The 18,185-nt window shown below is 43.8% G+C and overlaps 1 protein-coding gene across 2 annotated transcripts in view; it reads right to left on the bottom strand.

Annotated features, from left to right (window-relative positions):
- The window catches only part of LOC110532305 (plexin A3), a 134,520-nt gene extending 118,084 nt beyond the window's left edge, over positions 1–16,436 (bottom strand). For both annotated transcript variants that reach the window (XM_036988238.1, XM_036988239.1), the window contains exons 1-2: positions 16,264–16,436; positions 7,743–9,011 (exon numbers count right to left, since the gene is read on the bottom strand). In XM_036988238.1, the coding sequence (XP_036844133.1) occupies positions 7,743–8,924 (1,182 nt within the window). In that variant the 5' untranslated portion in view covers positions 8,925–9,011; positions 16,264–16,436. The remainder of the gene's footprint in view (positions 1–7,742; positions 9,012–16,263) is intronic.
- Between the last annotated feature and the right edge of the window lie 1,749 nt (positions 16,437–18,185).

Below are 18,185 nucleotides of genomic sequence, written 5' to 3'. Positions count from 1 at the left end.
TTGCCTAGTTAAATAAACATTAAATAAAGATGTATAAAAAATAAATGTTAAAAAAATCGGCAAAATCAGCCGAATCGATTTCCGATTGTTATGAAAACCTGAAATCGGCCCTAATTAATCGGCCATTCCGAATAATTGGTCGACCTCTAGTCCAAAGTCAAACCAACTTGGAAGTTTAAAGACAATAAAAGTTCTTCCATAGAAGCTGCTTCTCCGTATGTATAATTATTTAGGCCTATTTCAGATAATGCATGTCATAACAAGATGTCCAGCACATTAAGGCAAGCTTCCTCCATTCTCTCGCCTCTCCCTCAAAATGTCAGCTGCATCTTGCGTCCTACACTCTGACTGGTGTGTGTTTGTCTTTCATTCTGATTAACCATGCTGTTACGGCAAAATACAATTTGCTTTTCACGACTTTCCTATACAGATTGAATTGCTTATCAGGTCCACAGCAAGCTGATCTAGCCACGCTGACTGGTGAAATAATTTGTGATGCACCGATATGACATTTTTGGCCGAAAGCGATATCAAATATTGTCCGTGCCAAAAAGAAACGAGCAGCGTGGCCAGGAGGAGCAGACATCCTGGACATGGGAGGATATCTTGGATGGTAAGGGATCCTGGACGTGGGAGAAGATCGGAGCCAGGTTTTAAACCAGAGCCAACTCCCTGTACTCACCGTGGGGAGCGTGTGACCGGTCAGGCACCATGTTTTGCGGTGATACGCACTGTGTCTCCAGTGCGCATTCACAGCTCAGGTGCGTTCTGTGCCAACTCCTTGCACTTGTCGTGCTAAAGTGGGTATCTGTCTAGGACGGGTTGTGCCGGCTCAGCGCGCCTGTTCTCCAGTGTGCCTCCTCGGTCCAGGATATCCTGCGCCGGCTCTATGCGCTGTATCCCCAGTGCGCTTTCACAGCCCAGTGCGTCCTGTGCCAGCTTCCCGCACTTGCCGTGTGGTCATTTGTGGTCATTTGGTCATTTGTCAAGGACGCATTGTGCCTGCTCTACGCTCCAGACCTCCAGTGCATGTCCACAGTCCAGTACGTCCTGTGCCTCTTCCCCGCACTCGCCCTGAGGTGCGTGTCACCAGCCCGGTGCCACCTGTACCGGCCCCATGCATCAGGCCTCCAGTGCGCCTCCACAGTCCAGAGCTTCCGGTGACAGTTCCCAGTCCAGAGCTTCCGGCGACAGTTTCCAGTCCAGAGCTTCCGGAGACAGTTCCCAGTCCAGAGCTTCCGGTGACAGTTCCCAGTCCAGAGCTTCCGGTGACAGTTCCCAGCCCAGAGCTTCAGGCGACGTTTCACAGTCCGAAACCTCCAACGATGGTCCACAGTCCGGAACCTCCTGAGACTATTCACAGTCCGGAACCTCCAACGACGGTCCATAGTCCGGAACCTCTTGAGACGGTCCGCGGTCCGGAACCTCCTGAGACGGTCCACGGTCCAGAACCTCCTGAGATGGTCAACAGTCCGGAACCACCAGAGACGGTCGGCAGTCCAGAGCCTCTAGCGACAGTCTGCGGTCCAGAGTCTTCACCGACGCTCTGCAGTCCAGAGTCTCCAGCGACGGTCTGCGGTCCAGAGCTTCCTGCGACAGTCGGCAGTTCAGAGTCTTCAGTGACGGTATGCAGTCCAGAGCCCCCAACAGGGGTTCCCAGTTCGGTCCGGTTCCTCTGGCAACGATCCACGGTCCGGTGCCTCCGGCGACGATCCACAGTCCAGTTCCTCCGGCGATGATCCACGGTCTGGAGTCCCCGGCGACGATCTTACGGTCCGGTTCCCACGGCGACGATCCCCAGTCTGACGCCTCCGGCGACGATCCACGGTCCGGTTCCTCCGGCGACAATCTAGGGTCCGATGGAGGATGACGTATCTGCGAGCCTCCCCCGACGGTAGATGCCAACCCGGACCCTCCCCTATTGAGTCCGCACCTTTGGGGGGGGGGTACTGTCACGCCCTGACCATAGAGAGCTGTTTATTCTCTATGTTGGTTGTGGCGTGACAGTGACTAGGGTGGTTTAGCCATTTCCCCATTGTGCTTTGTGGGATATTGTCTAGGTATAGTTGCCTGCGAGCACTACTTTGAGCTTCACGTTTAGTTTTTTTTGCTTTATTGTTTTTGTTCTTTGAGTTTCTCTTCAAAATAAAAGGATGGAAACATATCATGCGGCATCTTGGTCCACTCCTTATAACGATCGTGACAGTTCTTCCCCCAAAACATAACAAAACAACATAATATGTTTCAGTGTCTATAGTTAGCTAGCTAACTATAAAGCTAGGTGTCATCATCTAAAATAACCCTAATTTATAAGACAGTTCTTATTTGATTAATGGTGGTCGGACCCATCTATATGAAGCTAGCCACAATAAGGATTAGCCACAATAGTGGACTTTGCGGTTAGCCTACAAAATAAAAGTATGTCATTGACAGTGATGCAAATGAATGCAAATAGAAGAATTATGCCATAATTTAATAGATCATAAACGAGGTTGGAATGTTGTTATATAAAATCAACAAAAGACAGTTATTTGTTAAGTTGACAAAAATCTGTTGAAATCACACTGGATGTATTATACTTTAGAATTGTGTTGGGGGCATACTTATTTCACTGTACAGCCTTATCTATGGAATGTGGATCAATGACATGGGTTATCAGTCTACTCAGTGACACCCAAAGAAAATTAGCATCGTAGCTCTTATTGCGGGACTCTGAAACACCGGTGAATTGAGACACATTTATTGTCAACCTGTGTGTATTCAATACTATTCCCAAGGAAAAACAATACTGTGTGGATGTTTTGAAGTCTGATAACTCTGAGGAGGACATTGGGAAAAAATATATTGGGTATTAAGTAGACTGTTACCCCATTTCATTGATCCACAATCCTTATGTAAAGCTGTACAGTGCAATATGAATGTCAATACACACAATAGGCTGAATGGGGAGGTGATTTCACAGTCACAGTCCCGCGATAAGAGCTACAACGCTAATATTTGCGTAAACTCTTCACAATTGTGTTCTGTATGTGTCACCGAGTAGACTGATACCCTATGTCATTGCTTCACATTCCAACCTTGTTTAATATTATCTAGTCTAAATATGGCATGATTCCACCAATTGTATCCTTCTGCATCACTCAAAGAGGTACTTTTATTTTGAAAGCAAACAGCAAATTCCACAATTGTGCCTAATCCTTATTGTGGCTAGCTTCACAACACATAACCCAGTTAGGTCGAGCTTCACTAGCCAGATGAAGCTAGCTAGCTGCTTATTAGGTTAGCTTTGGGCAACAGGGTTAAGTAACTGGCTAGCTATTTATTTTCAAGAACTGAAGTTCAATTTCAATAGGCAAACAACAAGTGGCTACCTAGCTAATACTTACTCACAAGGATTCCTAAATCAAGTGAAAATGACTGCAGTTTCTACTGGTCATTGTTTTCAGGCTGGTTGTATTGGTGCTATCTAGGTACCAAGCTAAAGCTATCTAGCTACCCCAGAAGTTGCGGTCGACAAAATAATGCTTTATTACCAACGTGGCATTGTAAACATATCGTTCGTGGCCGGTGTTTGCTTGTTTGCAGACTTTTTTGTACAGTTTTGACAGTGCTACTGATAGTAGTGGTGGCGCTTGGCTTGCACTTGCAAATTCAGAACACACAACATTCTATAATAGAACTGTGTTATTTGACGTGTCATAGTAAAAGCTTATTTAACTCGTCAAATAGTGTTATTTGACGTGGATCTTTTTTGACACGCAAAGACCCAAACGGCGTTCCATAGTATGTCGTGAAGCTAATAGCAGTGACGCCACTCCTGTGTAACTCCGGTAGGGCAACATCTGAACAGTAGCGCACTTGGTAACGTTAGTGTGTACCAGTGCTTGACCAGTCGCGAAAGCCAACATCACCCACGACAGAGAATGGTTGATTGTCAAGGGCAATGAATTACATTATCTTGGAGTTAATGGATTTCGCCTTCGAATTGTCTCGCTGAAATGTTCTTACTTTTCAAGTGACTGCTCGACTTGTTGACTGCTCAAGCCACACCGCAGACATTGTGGGCTAGCTTAGGAATGCTGTGTTGCACGTGTAGCACAAAATTTTAAGTGGCGTCATTAAGTCATGTACCTACGTTATATAGGTATGCACGTCAGCTTTGACATCGGTTTTTCACATTGCCGTTAAACTAGACTAGATGTTGGCATTTTTAGCTAATATTGGCCGATTCCGATATGTTCACCGATATATTGTGCATCCCTAGAAATAATTGAATGTCGAGCTAAATGTAAATTAAATAAAAATGTATATTTCATAGGTTTAAAAAGGAACAGAAAGGAACGATACAAACCGTGACTTTTTTTTGGTTCGAAACTGGTTCAAAACTTTATTTTGCTGGTCAGAACATTGGGGGGAAAAAATAAAATATGGTTCTGTTCAGAATGAAACGATCAGATTATTTTTTCCCCCCCTGATTACAATTCTGAAATATTGTATAAAATCTTCATATGAGGTGATATCTCATCACATTTGAGCATATTTGCATATAACACAAATACATTTTTGGGGACACGGGATAAAGACAGCCTTAATATTTTGGTTAAGACATCTCCAGGACAGGACTTACTTAGCCCAAATTATTGATATGTCCTTTTTTATTCTTTCTAGCTGTAAAATACTAAAGACGTAGGTAAAAATGCATTTCTGGCAAATTGTTTCAAGAAAATGTTATCAATTCCCTCTGAGTAAGACTGGAGAATATATGTAAGGATAACCACAAAACTTCGGTGAATGTAGATGCTTCTGAAGCTGAGAAAAATCTCTTGGCGTGTGGGAAGAGTCTAACTTTCGGGAAATGGCAGTTAAAGGCAAGTACACTGAATTTAGCCTACCAATCGCCAAACGCCTATTTTGACCCAATCACTATCTCTTAAAAGTAAGTTAGTACTGTATATACTCCAGTTTCTAACATTTCGGTGTGCGAGTTCATTAGAACGTGCGTTGAAGATGTCGTTCCCATAGCAACGATTAAAACATTCCCTAACCAGAAACCGTGGATTGATGGCAGCATTCGTGTGAAACTGAAAGCGCGAACCACTGCTTTTAATCAGGGCAAGGTGTCTGGTAACATGACCGAATACAAACAGTGCAGCTATTCCCTTCGCAAGGCTATCAAACAAGCTAAGCGCCAGTACAGAGACAAAGTAGAATCTCAATTCAACGGCTCAGACACAAGAGGCATGTGGCAGGGTCTACAGTCAATCACGGACTACAGGAAGAAATCCAGCCCAGTCACGGACCAGGATGTCTTGCTCCCAGGCAGACTAAATAACTTTTTTGCCCGCTTTGAGGACAATACAGTGCCACTGACACGGCCTGCAACGAAAACATGCGGTCTCTCCTTCACTGCAGCCGAGGTGAGTAAGACATTTAAACGTGTTAACCCTCGCAAGGCTGCAGGCCCAGACGGCATCCCCAGCCGCGCCCTCAGAGCATGCGCAGACCAGCTGGCCGGTGTGTTTACGGACATATTCAATCAATCCCTATACCAGTCTGCTGTTCCCACATGCTTCAAGAGGGCCACCATTGTTCCTGTTCCCAAGAAAGCTAAGGTAACTGAGCTAAACGACTACCGCCCCGTAGCACTCACATCCGTCATCATGAAGTGCTTTGAGAGACTAGTCAAGGACCATATCACCTCCAACCTACCTGACACCCTAGACCCACTCCAATTTGCTTACCACCCAAATAGGTCCACAGACGATGCAATCTCAACCACACTGCACACTGCCCTAACCCATCTGGACAAGAGGAATACCTATGTGAGAATGCTGTTCATCGACTACAGCTCGGCATTCAACACCATAGTACCCTCCAAGCTCGTCATCAAGCTCGAGACCCTGGGTCTCGACCCCGCCCTGTGCAACTGGGTACTGGACTTCCTGACGGGCCGCCCCCCAGGTGGTGAGGGTAGGCAACAACATCTCCTCCCCGCTGATCCTCAACACTGGGGCCCCACAAGGGTGCGTTCTGAGCCCTCTCCTGTACTCCCTGTTCACCCACGACTGCGTGGCCACGCACGCCTCCAACTCAATCATCAAGTTTGCGGACGACACAACAGTGGTAGGCTTGATTACCAACAACGACGAGACGGCCTACAGGGAGGAGGTGAGGGCCCTCGGAGTGTGGTGTCAGGAAAATAACCTCGCACTCAACGTCAACAAAACTAAGGAGATGATTGTGGACTTCAGGAAACAGCAGAGGGAACACCCCCCTATCCACATCGATGGAACAGTAGTGGAGAGGGTAGCAAGTGTTAAGTTCCTCGGCATACACATCACAGACAAACTGAATTGGTCCACTCACACAGACAGCATCGTGAAGAAGGCGCAGCAGCGCCTCTTCAACCTCAGGAGGCTGAAGAAATTCGGCTTGTCACCAAAAGCACTCACAAACTTCTACAGATGCACAATCGAGAGCATCCTGGCGGGCTGTATCACCGCCTGGTATGGCAACTGCACCGCCCTCAACCGTAAGGCTCTCCAGACGGTAGTGAGGTCTGCACAACGCATCACCGGGGGCAAACTACCTGCCCTCCAGGACACCTACACCACCCGATGTCACAGGAAGGCCATAAAGATCATCAAGGACATCAACCACCCGAGCCACTGCCTGTTCACCCCGCTATCATCCAGAAGGCGAGGTCAGTACAGGTGCATCAAAGCTGGGACCAAGAGACTGAAAAACAGCTTCTATCTCAAGGCCATCAGACTGTTAAACAGCCACCACTAACACTGAGTGGCTGCTGCCAACACACTGACACTGACTCAACTCCAGCCACTTTAATAATGGGAATTGATGGGAAATGATGTAAATATATCACTAGCCACTTTAAACAATGCTACCTTATATAATGTTACTTACCCTACATTATTCATCTCATATGCATACGCATATACTGTACTCTATATCATCGACTGTATCCTTATGTAATACATGTATCACTAGCCACTTTAAACTATGCCACTTTGTTTACATACTCATCTCATTTGTACATACTGTACTCGATACCATCTACTGTATCTTGCCTATGCTGCTCTGTACCATCACTCATTCATATATCCTTATGTACATATTCTTTATCCCCTTACACTGTGTACAAGACAGTAGTTTTGGAATTGTTAGTTAGATTACTTGTTATTACTGCATTGTCGGAACTAGAAGCACAAGCATTTCGCTACACTCGCATTAACATCTGCTAACCATGTGTATGTGACAAATAAAATTTGATTTGTTTTGATTTGATTTCTCTATTAAATGGCCTTTACAATTATGTGTGATTCAATGTAGAGAGCTCTTGAAATGATGGATGTATGTCCATTTAAAAGTGTTTAAAATTAATGAAATGTTAATGTCGGTAGTATGATCAACTAAATAAAATATACATTTACATTAAGTTTTTGACATTTTGACATTTACTTTTTGAACTCATATAGTACTCATATTAAAGTACCAAAACAACCCAAAATCTCAAAATGTATAAGTAGATGCAAAAATCTCTGGTGCCTGGCTTTAAATGTTTCAATATATTCATAGGGCATTTGGGCTATTTAAGTTAATGAGGTATGGATGAAATATGCAAGTAAACCCAGCAGAATATTGCCTTTGGGGCTAGGGCCTGAGGCTGGATAGAAGTACTTCATTTGAAGTGGAATTACTAAAAAGAAATGGTGATGACTCACCGTGTTGATGCAGGGTAGCTCCTTGTTGAGCAGCCAGGGCAGGGACAGCTTGCCTTCCCCACGGTAGCACGACTTGATCCTCTCCCTCATGGCCAGGTTGATCTGATGCAGGGTAAAGAGACACAGGACCGTTTCCCGAGGCGGGTTGGCCCGGTTCTTCTGGCCCTGGGAAAACACCACAAACAGCACATCCTCGTCCTCAGACAGCCCCAAGGCCTGGGCCAGCATCCGACCTGGACGGTGCTTGTAGGCAGACTGGACCAGCCGGTACTCCACCCCATCCTTGGTGCAACCCAGGGGGAACTCCACGTAAGAGTAGAACTCGGTGTCATTGGAACACATCCGCACTATCTTGGAGGTGAAGAACTTTTCACCGGTGGCATCCATCTGGGTGAGCTGTGTGTCCAACTGCAACGTCAGGAAATAGATGTAAGTACGGCTGGAGAATCCATACACGTAGTAAATGTCAAACGCCGGGTAGAGGGACAGAGTGTCGGAGGGTATCTTGATTTGTGAGGACACAAACTCGTCCTGGTAGACCAGACTGAACATGTTAACACTCTCTTCATCAGCGACCAGTTTACGGCTGGACAGGGTAGGGAAATACTCTGACTTGCCATCGATGGCTGCCCCGATAAACAGCCGGCTAGCCCCCTTCTTCTCATTTTTCCACTTCCCTTCTGTTCTGTCAACCACCACTCCTGCCATGCCGTCAGCCTCCCTGGCTCCAGAGAGGTAATGCTCCTTGCGGTGGTGGGGCTCTCCCAGCTTGAAGAGGTCCTCCAGCCGCAGGAACTGACAAACACCCTGCCAGATGCTTCCACATGCTACCAGGCGGTTGCCAGCGTAATCAACCAGCAGCAACTTGTTGACGTTGTCAGAGGACTCCAGTTTATGTGCACAAGCTCGGACGCTGGGAGGGGGGTAACATTTGGCGTTGTCATCCACAGGGCCAGTCATGTGTGAACGCAGCTCTGTTAGGTTGGCAGACAGCTTATAGACCCGGTTCACTGCTCCCACATAGACCTCTCCCGTCCGGCTGTGCACTGTGAGATGAGTGAGGCTTGTGTCTGTGACCCTGTAGGTGCCTGTCTCAGGGGGAAGCTTGGTCGGGGCCATAGGGAATGCATTTTCGGTCCCAGATTGTAGAAAAAGGAAAATAACCAGCCATTTGGGTGTCATGATTGAGATCTTTTGGTGGTGGGAGAATAGAGCTCGTCACGTGAGCTTATTGCAGTCCTTGTCCGTCTCAGCTTCAGTGGTTCATGTCTGAAATGAAAAATAAATGTTGGTTAGGATAGGATAGGATAAAGGATATTACCTTAATTTCGACAGGGAAGTCATATTGAGACGAAAGTCTCTTTTACAAATAAGGCCTGAACAATAAAAAAACAAGCACATTACAACAGGCAATGGATTGTATGCACAAGTAAATAGCGTCCGCTCTTCAAAGTTTAATGGGCTTCATGCACTCCAAAAATTAATTAGCGTGAGAAAAATCACATTCAAGGAGTTGGTGAACTCCTCACTGTAGTCCATTTTGAGGTATTAATGACTAAATGTGCGAGTCAGCCACTGAGACAGTTGTGTGTGTGTGAGGGAGGTTTGGGGGAGTGTATTGATCCTAGGGCTTCTGCTGGTGCCAGGGATTGTCACTCCCGCTCCCCTCACTCAATGGATTGCTAATAAACTTTTACAGCCATCACCAACACTAATCCAGAGCACATTTGTTAATTAGAAAGTATCGCTACTAAGAAAAGAGAACGTGACGACAACAGAAGATACACAAATGTACAGGGGTAAATTACACCAAGATGTCTGTGCTGCGATATATTAGTAACCGACAACAGGATAATGCTCTAGTGCTGGGATAATGATCTAGGACCGGGATAGGAAGTTGGAACACAGGAAGAATGGGCCTTCAGTCATCTGACACATTTCAGCAGTTTGGGGTTTAAGGTATTAGCAGCACACAGACAGCACCTCTAGCTCTTACTAACCGCTACTTTGTTCTCTGGGTGAGGTGTGCACGATACTCTATCGTCAGCTCATTTAGTGTCCACAGTGTTTGGTGAGTTTTGATATTGATGTTAACTCACAATAATAACAGTAGCTTTGTTAGGTTGCTGTCTGTGAGTGTAAACATCTTTGAAGACATGTCTCTGACCTCACTGATTATGAGTCATCATGAAGTAGTTACAGAGAGGGCATGAAAAAACAGGAACTCATCACAAATCCAATCATCCATGTAATAGTGTTTTTCCAGAAAATAATTGTGTCTTACTAGCATTACCTACTCTCCTTTAATGCATTTTATGTCACATTCGACAACAGTTGGGGATATCAAATCCTTTGTTTCGCAAATAGATGCACCCCAAAATAGCACTTCTATCAAAACTGATTACCTTCATTGTGAGAAATGATTTATTTGTGCTCACAGGTCTAAATGGATACGCATGGATAAGAATGACATTGCAAGACCTCTCCTAGTGATAGTCTCGTGTGAAAAGTGAGATTTTCTAATGTTTTTTTCTCTTTCATCCACCCATACATACCCTCATGACAATGACTATGCTTCATGAATACAGAGAATGGATAGAATCATTCCCCCTGCAAAGATCAGTGCAACACTTTCTCATTAGCAGCCACTATTTGAAAAATCTGCCCCTGAGTGTTTTAAGTTTCATAACAAATGGTAGAACGTTTCAATGAATACAAAATATCTATCTGCTGCAAAAAATGCTCAGGGGCAGATAGGAATCTACTGCAAAAGAGCAATTCTGAAGATAGTGGATGCACCCTTCCCTTACACGTCTGTGACTCAACAAAGCACTCGCGAAGTTCTGAAACAGAATAGGTGAGGCCCCTTGCTGCCTTTAAATTCAGCGCAAAAACAATACAATGCAGTATTGTAGTACATTTTCTGACTTGTGGAATACTATTGAGCAGCAGTCACAATGATTTCATTACCACAGTAGAGAGAGGAACACTGGTGCCATTTAAAGCTGAATGCCCTAGCAGAAAATCAGGACCTGGAATCTCAGAATTCTAAAGCAGGGATGGTGCTACGGCTGAATTGAAAAGCAGACTCCAATGATTGACTTAAATAACAACTGTAAATAACATATGAAACCTCAGCGGGAAATAAGACCAGCGAGAGAGAGAGAGAGAGAGAGAGAGAGAAAGACAGAGAGAGAGAGAGATAGTGTGTGTGTGTGTGTGTAACTATTAACCACCCGAGAGTAAGCTCATTTGACAGTGATTAGGTTTAGTTGAAGACTTACTAGTGTGGAACATATCCTATGGGTTTGTGATGCGATATGTAATAAGCTATAGATTCACTAGGCTATTACTCAATACCTACCAATGGCTTTGTTCAGGACATGACATCTAAGACATTATAAGAACAGATCGCACCCAATATTGCACTATTCTGATACGTAATAAAAATTAACAAGCAAGTTCAAGTTATGTGTAGTGCAATTCCAAGGCCCAAGACAGCCCAACTCCACTCTTTCTCCATTATACCATTATTTACCTGAACGTCTATCTACTAGTGTAGTTGGATAAGATGAAGGATGGAGGGGATGAGAACATCAGAATCATCCTTAAATACTGACTGGCTGCTGCTGCCTGCCACCAAGCTCAATATCCTTTAGAGGAGGACATGGGAGGGGGCCATGTTTTTAGATGAATGGTTAGGAATGGAAAGAGTCTGTGGAGTGTCTGTGAAACGTGAACTCAAAGAAGCAATCAGTGCAAACACCATTTCACTTAATCAAGGACTCTGAAAACACCACTCTCTCTTCACTCGTACTTCTCTAATGAGGGTCAGCAGAGCTTGATAAAAAAAAATTGCTCTTTTTGCTAAATTAAAGATGCTGTACACTCATGGCTACAGATGACCAATACCAATAATCTATTTGAGAGGTTCATTTCAAAAGCACTCACCCCTACTCAATTTTCTTAAAACCTGTTAGATCTACCCCCCCCTTTTTTGAAAATTCTGTTAAAAATCGCGCAACTTTTCAGCGTCCTGCTACTCATGCCAGGAATATAGTATATGCATATGATTAGTATGTGTGGATAGAAAACACTCTGAAGTTTATAAAACTGGTTAAATCACGGCTGTGACTATAACAGAGCGTGTGTTTCATTGAAAAACGCAAGAAAAACTGCTCTCTGAAAGCAAAAAATAATTTCCATAAGTCACTTCCACCAGTTGTTAAAGGACAACAGAATTTAATGGAAATTTGCCTGCACTTCATACAAATTCCGCACGATGGCGCCATTGTACTAATTTTCAATCGAATTAATTGTTGGAAAATCCATCTGTCTGACCCCAAGTTTTCCAGTCTTCACCCGGATGCAGTTCAAGGAGAGATCAGATTGCATTGTTTTTGAAGTGAGGACCTATTGAAGAGACATCGCCCTGTAATCGTTTTGATAGATTATAAACGTTTACTAATACCTAAAGTTGGATTACAAAAGGATTTCGAAGTGTTTTGTGAAAGTTTATCGTCGACTTTTTTAATTTTAAAAAATTACGCAGCGTTTAAAAACGATGAATTTTTCTGAATGACACTACTTCAATACAAAGCTATTTTGGGTATATATGGACCGATTTAAACGAAAAAAAGACCCAATAGTGATGTTTATGGGGCATATAGGAGTGCCAAGAAAGAAGCTCGTCTAAGGTAATGAATGTTTTATATTTTATTTCTGCGTTTTGGGTAGCGCCGTCTATCGCAAAATCTGTTGTTTACGTGTCGAGCTGGCATTTTGGGGGGTGCATGCTATCAGATAATAGCTTCTGATGCTTTCGCCGAAAAGCATTTTAAAAATCTGACTTGCTGGCTAGGTTCACAACGAGTGTAGCTTTAATTTAATACCCTGCTTGTGAATTTTGATCAAGGTTTGAGTTTTAACGAGTACATTTAGCATTTAGCGTAGCGCATTTGCATTTCCAGGTGCCTACTTGGGACATGTGCGTCTCAAGTAGATTCAAGAAGTTAAGTTCACATAGGGGTCCGTTGGCCTCTTACTTCGTACAGTAAACTACTGCAGGGTGGAAGGTAGCCTCGTGGTTAAGAGTGTTGGGTCAGTAACCGAAAGGTCACTGTTTCCAATCCCCAAACCGACTAGGTTACAAGTCTGTCAATATGCCCTTGAGCAAGGCGCTTAACCCTAATTGCTCTGGATAAGTGCGTCTGCTAAAAGACTTAAATGTCGGATTGAATAGGACCACCAAGATCTTTCCTTTTATAATCAAGTCATATTTTTGCCATAAAAATGTATATGTATTGGGACGAATACAAGCTCAGTCCGATGATGCTGTGACACACCGCCCCTGACCATGACGGACCCTCCACCTCCAAATCGATTCAGCTCCAGAGTACAGGCCTCGGTGTAACGCTCATTCCTTCGACGATAAACGCGAATCCAACTATCACCCCTGGTGAGACAAAACCGCGACTCTTCAGTGAAGAGCACTTTTTGCCAGTCCTGTCTGGTCCAGCGACGGTGAGTTTGTGGCAACGTTGTTGCCGGTAATGTATGGTGAGGAACTGCCTTACAACAGGCCTACAAGCCCTCAGTCCAGCCTCTCTCAGCATATTGCGGACAGTCTGAGCACTGATGAAGGGATTGTGCGTTCCTGGTGTAACTCGGGCAGTTGTTGTTGCCATCCTGTACCTCTCCCGCAGGTGTGATGTTTGGATGTACCGATCCTGTACAGGTGTTGTTACACGCGGTCTGCCACTGCGAGGACGATCAGCTGTCCTTCCTGTCTCCCTGTAGCGCTGTCTTCGGCGTCTCACAGTACGGACATTGCAATTTATTGCCCTGGCCACATCTGCAGTACTCATGCCTCCTTGCAGCATGCCTAAGGCATGTTCACTCAGATGAGCAGGGACCCTGGGCGTCTTTCTTTTGGTGTCCTAAGATTCATAACTGTGACCTTAATTGCCTACCGTCTGTAAGCTGTTACTGTCTTAACGACCGTTCCACAGGTGCATGTTCATTAATTGTTTATGGTTCATTGAACAAGCATGAGAAACAGTGTTTAAACCCTTTACAATGAAGATCTGTGAAGTTATTTGGATTTATATGAATTATCTTTGAAAGACAGGGTCCTGAAAAAGGGATGTTTCTTGTTTTGTTGAGTTTAAGTCCATTACATCAGTGGATAAAGGGGACAAACGAAGGAAGTCAAAGAGTCATCTGATTGTTTCCTCTTTCTGTTATTTTAGTACTGTTTATCATCCTGTAGGGTCAGTAGTTCCCTCTCTATCCTCTCTCTATTACAGCAGCAATGAGAACAGGAATCCTGGCTGAGACACTGGCCCAATGTTGTTCATTATGAACCCAAACCAATCCCCAAAGACCACTCACTTGCATAAAGGAAACAAACGTATTGCACAGCTTATTGCACAGGGCCATGAACTAAACTAAGGAACAACAGGGGTATGGAATGGCTAATACACTGCATAGGCAGAGAGTGGTATGGAAAACCAGTGTGTGTTCCCATTAAGATGTTCCCTTTAGTCTTTGGTCAGACAATTAAGAAATTGGTACCATTACTTTCCCCATTAGAATTTCAAAGATAAAGCTTAATGTGAGCACGAGCCTCAGCACATGGTGTTCACATTGTGAGTGTGGCTATAACACATTAGGTAACTATTAGGTCAATCTATTGGAGGTTGCTCAATGTGTTTCTGCTCTACTTGTTGCCTATCATTTGTAACCACATAGGGTGTTTCCTTTAAAGCCATTCCCTGGCTGTTACCTTTGGGAAGAGGGAGAAAGAAATGACCTGCCCAGGAAAAAGAAAAGTTGTCATTAAAGATAAAAGCTAAGTGTGTTACCTCCATGGCAGAGCAGGAGCAGACCATGGAGAGGATGATATTAAACTGAGAAACGGCTTGCAGACAGAAGCTATAACCAATGTCTGTGACTCTCCTTGCCAACTAAGCCTGGACCTTACTCGGCCAATGATATCATGAAACTCTAATGCCCCTTGTATACAATGACAAATACAGGATAGAATCTTGCTTTGGTGATTTCAAGATCGCATGTCTGAACTGGCTGACCATATCTGCTCTCTGATATAGATGAGCCAATAGGTTTAGAGGTATGCAAATGAGTTTATTAGGCGTTCCATAGCCTTTATTTCGCCACCAATTTTACCATTTATGAGTGTTAGCTGTAGCTTAGAGGAATAGGCTAAAGCACTAACAGTTTCATTCAAACTCATTCATACAGGGAGGGTAAAGTGAGGGTGAAAGAAGGGTGAAGGCCAGTCCCTCCATTAGTTTCTTTCCTTATAATCTCATATTGTCTGGATTAGTCTAAAAACTGGCATTATTCTGCTGTGCTGACATTAAAAGACAACCAGACATCAGACAAGTGCTTGTTTTTGCAAATATTTTGTGGCACATGAACAGGGCGGCCCTTGCATTGGCCCTGTATTAATTGCAACCTCCCTATAACCTATGGTTTAAACATCATTTTCGTCAACAGTGGCTATAATTTTAATTGTTAAAATACACATTGTATCGTCTGCAGTGTCCTCCCTTACGAAAACCGTCAATATTTCATAGGGATGAAATAGGCTACGTGATTTGAAATTGCATTGTGAAGAAATCCATTGTCTTACTAATTGAGAAGGACATTTGAGGCAATGGGTAGCCTATTAGATTACAGTTATTCACAGAAGGGAATGTGTTTCTAATTCGCGTCCACATTTTCTGATAACAAATGCGAAGTCACGTGACAATATATCACAGGAGCTGTTACAGATGTATCAGGCAGTAGTAACCTGTGTGAAAACAACCCGAAGACGAATACACCCTGTTCGTGTGGCAGCCAGGTTAATCCAATTGGCAGGTCCTGCTTGGAAGACTATTGTAGTCACATAAAAAGCGCAGATTCCCAATTTGATAACATTAATCTGCCAAATTAAACCTTAATGTTGACATTCAATCTATATAATAGTCTACTGTGTTTTGGCTTAATCAACTCTCTAGGAAAATAACCTACCCATGATGTTATCAGATATTTGCAGATGTTGGATAATAATTAATGTGTCGTTTTGTAAATAAGAAAATGAACTATGTATGAAGACCAGGGTGTTCCCATGTTAATTTCAATGAAATGTAAGGCAAATCGATCTGTTTTTCAATCTGATAAATAATGTTTTTAACGCCCCCTTTGTTCTGAATGGAACGGCGGCGTCTCCTTGCATCACACACTATGCTACACATCCAGGCAAAGCCCGCACGCATCCTTTCAAAAGGCATGATAAAACTGAAACATGCAGTCCTAGTGACTATTGCTTGTGGATATGTTATAATCACATTCAAGATACAAACTGCATGGTGTTCTAAAAGCCATATAAAGCCCCGTCATGTTTTTTTTTTTTTTAAACATGCTTCGGAATCAAACGTTAACGTTACTCTTTCTCACCAGCATCGGCATCGTGAGATGAGATCTGCAATGAAACACGGGCTCATGGACCTACCTGTATTTAAAGTGCAACAGTTACATCCACAACCACGTACAGTTCTTTTTCCCGCGGTTATCACATAGGCCTATAATTATTTGTTCATTAATTCTGTGCAAAATCCTCGAAATAAACCAGCAGGGAATTCACTGCTTGAATCGCATGACAGTCTCTAACCATTAGGAATGGTCTCGCTTTCTTCAGGAGAAAGGCTTGGGTAGCAATCCCTTTATGGAACGTACCACTTTCAACAAGGGGATTGAAACTCACTGTTGTTCAATAAACCATCGAATAAGAACAAATACGATTGCTACACTGAGTTACCTATGAACTATTACATCTATTTAATTACAATACACAGTTTTTCTTCACTTTTGGTCTCTATGTATTAGAATCATATATGATCACATTTGGCATGTGCTTAAATCTATCCCAGTACCCTATTTGGAACAGGCTCGCCCATAATTTAGTATTTTTTCTACCAAACCCAGTCCCAGATGTTAGGGAGAAGGCTGGATTTCCAAGGCGGGTGGAGATGTTTGCTACAATATGACGACGAGATACATGAATGAATGATACATATGTTGCAGATAAATTAGTCTAAACTCTCTCACGTGGAAATAACTGTTAGGCCTGATCTGTGACTGTCTCCAGGTTATGACTTTGAGGGACTTTCTGTGCTTCAACTAAAGGAAAATGTAACTCATATTATCAGTCATTTTAACTCTGTAGAGTAACCAATCAATATTTTTATACAATCTCTTGGAACTGGACAATGTGTTGTTTATAAACATTTATATCTGTTACATTAAATATTTAAATTACAGATGAAGAAGAAAAAAAGTAGGTTACAATTTCATAAACCCAATGGTTATTTCCTGTAATTACCTGGCTCCATCAGCACCTTTGTTTAAGACACTCAATACCTTGTCTATTTATGACATTAATGTATGCCAATTTTGCACTTTCATCTACTAATACTCATACCTCCCAGACAGTTTACCTAAAACCTTCAATGGATGCTTTGTTAGAGTAGTCAAGGATCATATCACCTCTTGTCACCCTAGACCCCCTTAAATTTGCTTACTGCCCCAATAGGTCCACAGGCGATGCAATCGCCATCACACTGCCCTATCCCATCTGGACAACAGGAATACCTATGTAAGAATGATGTTCATTGACTACAGCTCAGAATTCAACACCATAGTACCCTCCAAGCTCATCATTAAGTTTGAGGCCCTGGGTCTCAACCCTGCCCTGTGCAATTGGGTCCTGGACTTACTGACGGGCTGCCCCCAGGTGGTGAAGGAAGGAAACAATATCTTCACTTTGCTGATCCTCAACACTGAGGCCCCACAAGGGTGCGTGCTCAGCCCCGTCCTGTACTCCCTGTCCACCCATGACTGCGTGGCCATCCATGCCTCCAACTCAATCATCAAGTTTGCAGACGACACAACAGTAGTAGGTTTGATTACCAACAACAACGAGGCTCTCGGAGTGTGGTTTCAGGAAAACAACTTCTCACCCAACGTCAACAAAACAAAGGAGATTATCGTGGACTTCAGGAAACAGCAGAGGGAGCACCCCCCTATCACCATCGAGTGGACAGCAGTGGAGAAGGTGGAAAGTTTTAAGTTCCTTGGCGTACACATCACGGACAAACTGAAATGGTCCACCCACACAGGCAGTGTGGTGACGAAGGCGCAACAAAGCCTCTTCAACCTCAGGAGGCTGAATAGATTTGGCTTGTCACAAAAAAAAACTCACAAACTTTTACAGATGCACAATTGAGAGCATCTTGTCAGGATGTATCACTGCCTGGTATGGCAACTGCACCGCCCACAACCTCAGGGCTCTCCATAGGGTGGTGCAGTCTGCACAACACATCACCGGGGGCAAACTAACAGCCCTCCAGGACACCTACAGCACCCGATGTCACA

Source organism: Oncorhynchus mykiss, chromosome 9 (genome assembly GCF_013265735.2).
Source record: "Oncorhynchus mykiss isolate Arlee chromosome 9, USDA_OmykA_1.1, whole genome shotgun sequence".
In the NCBI taxonomy this organism is placed as follows: Eukaryota; Metazoa; Chordata; class Actinopteri; order Salmoniformes; family Salmonidae; genus Oncorhynchus; species Oncorhynchus mykiss.
Note: the sequence above shows the minus strand (reverse complement) of the source record. Positions and strands in the feature narration are given on the sequence as shown.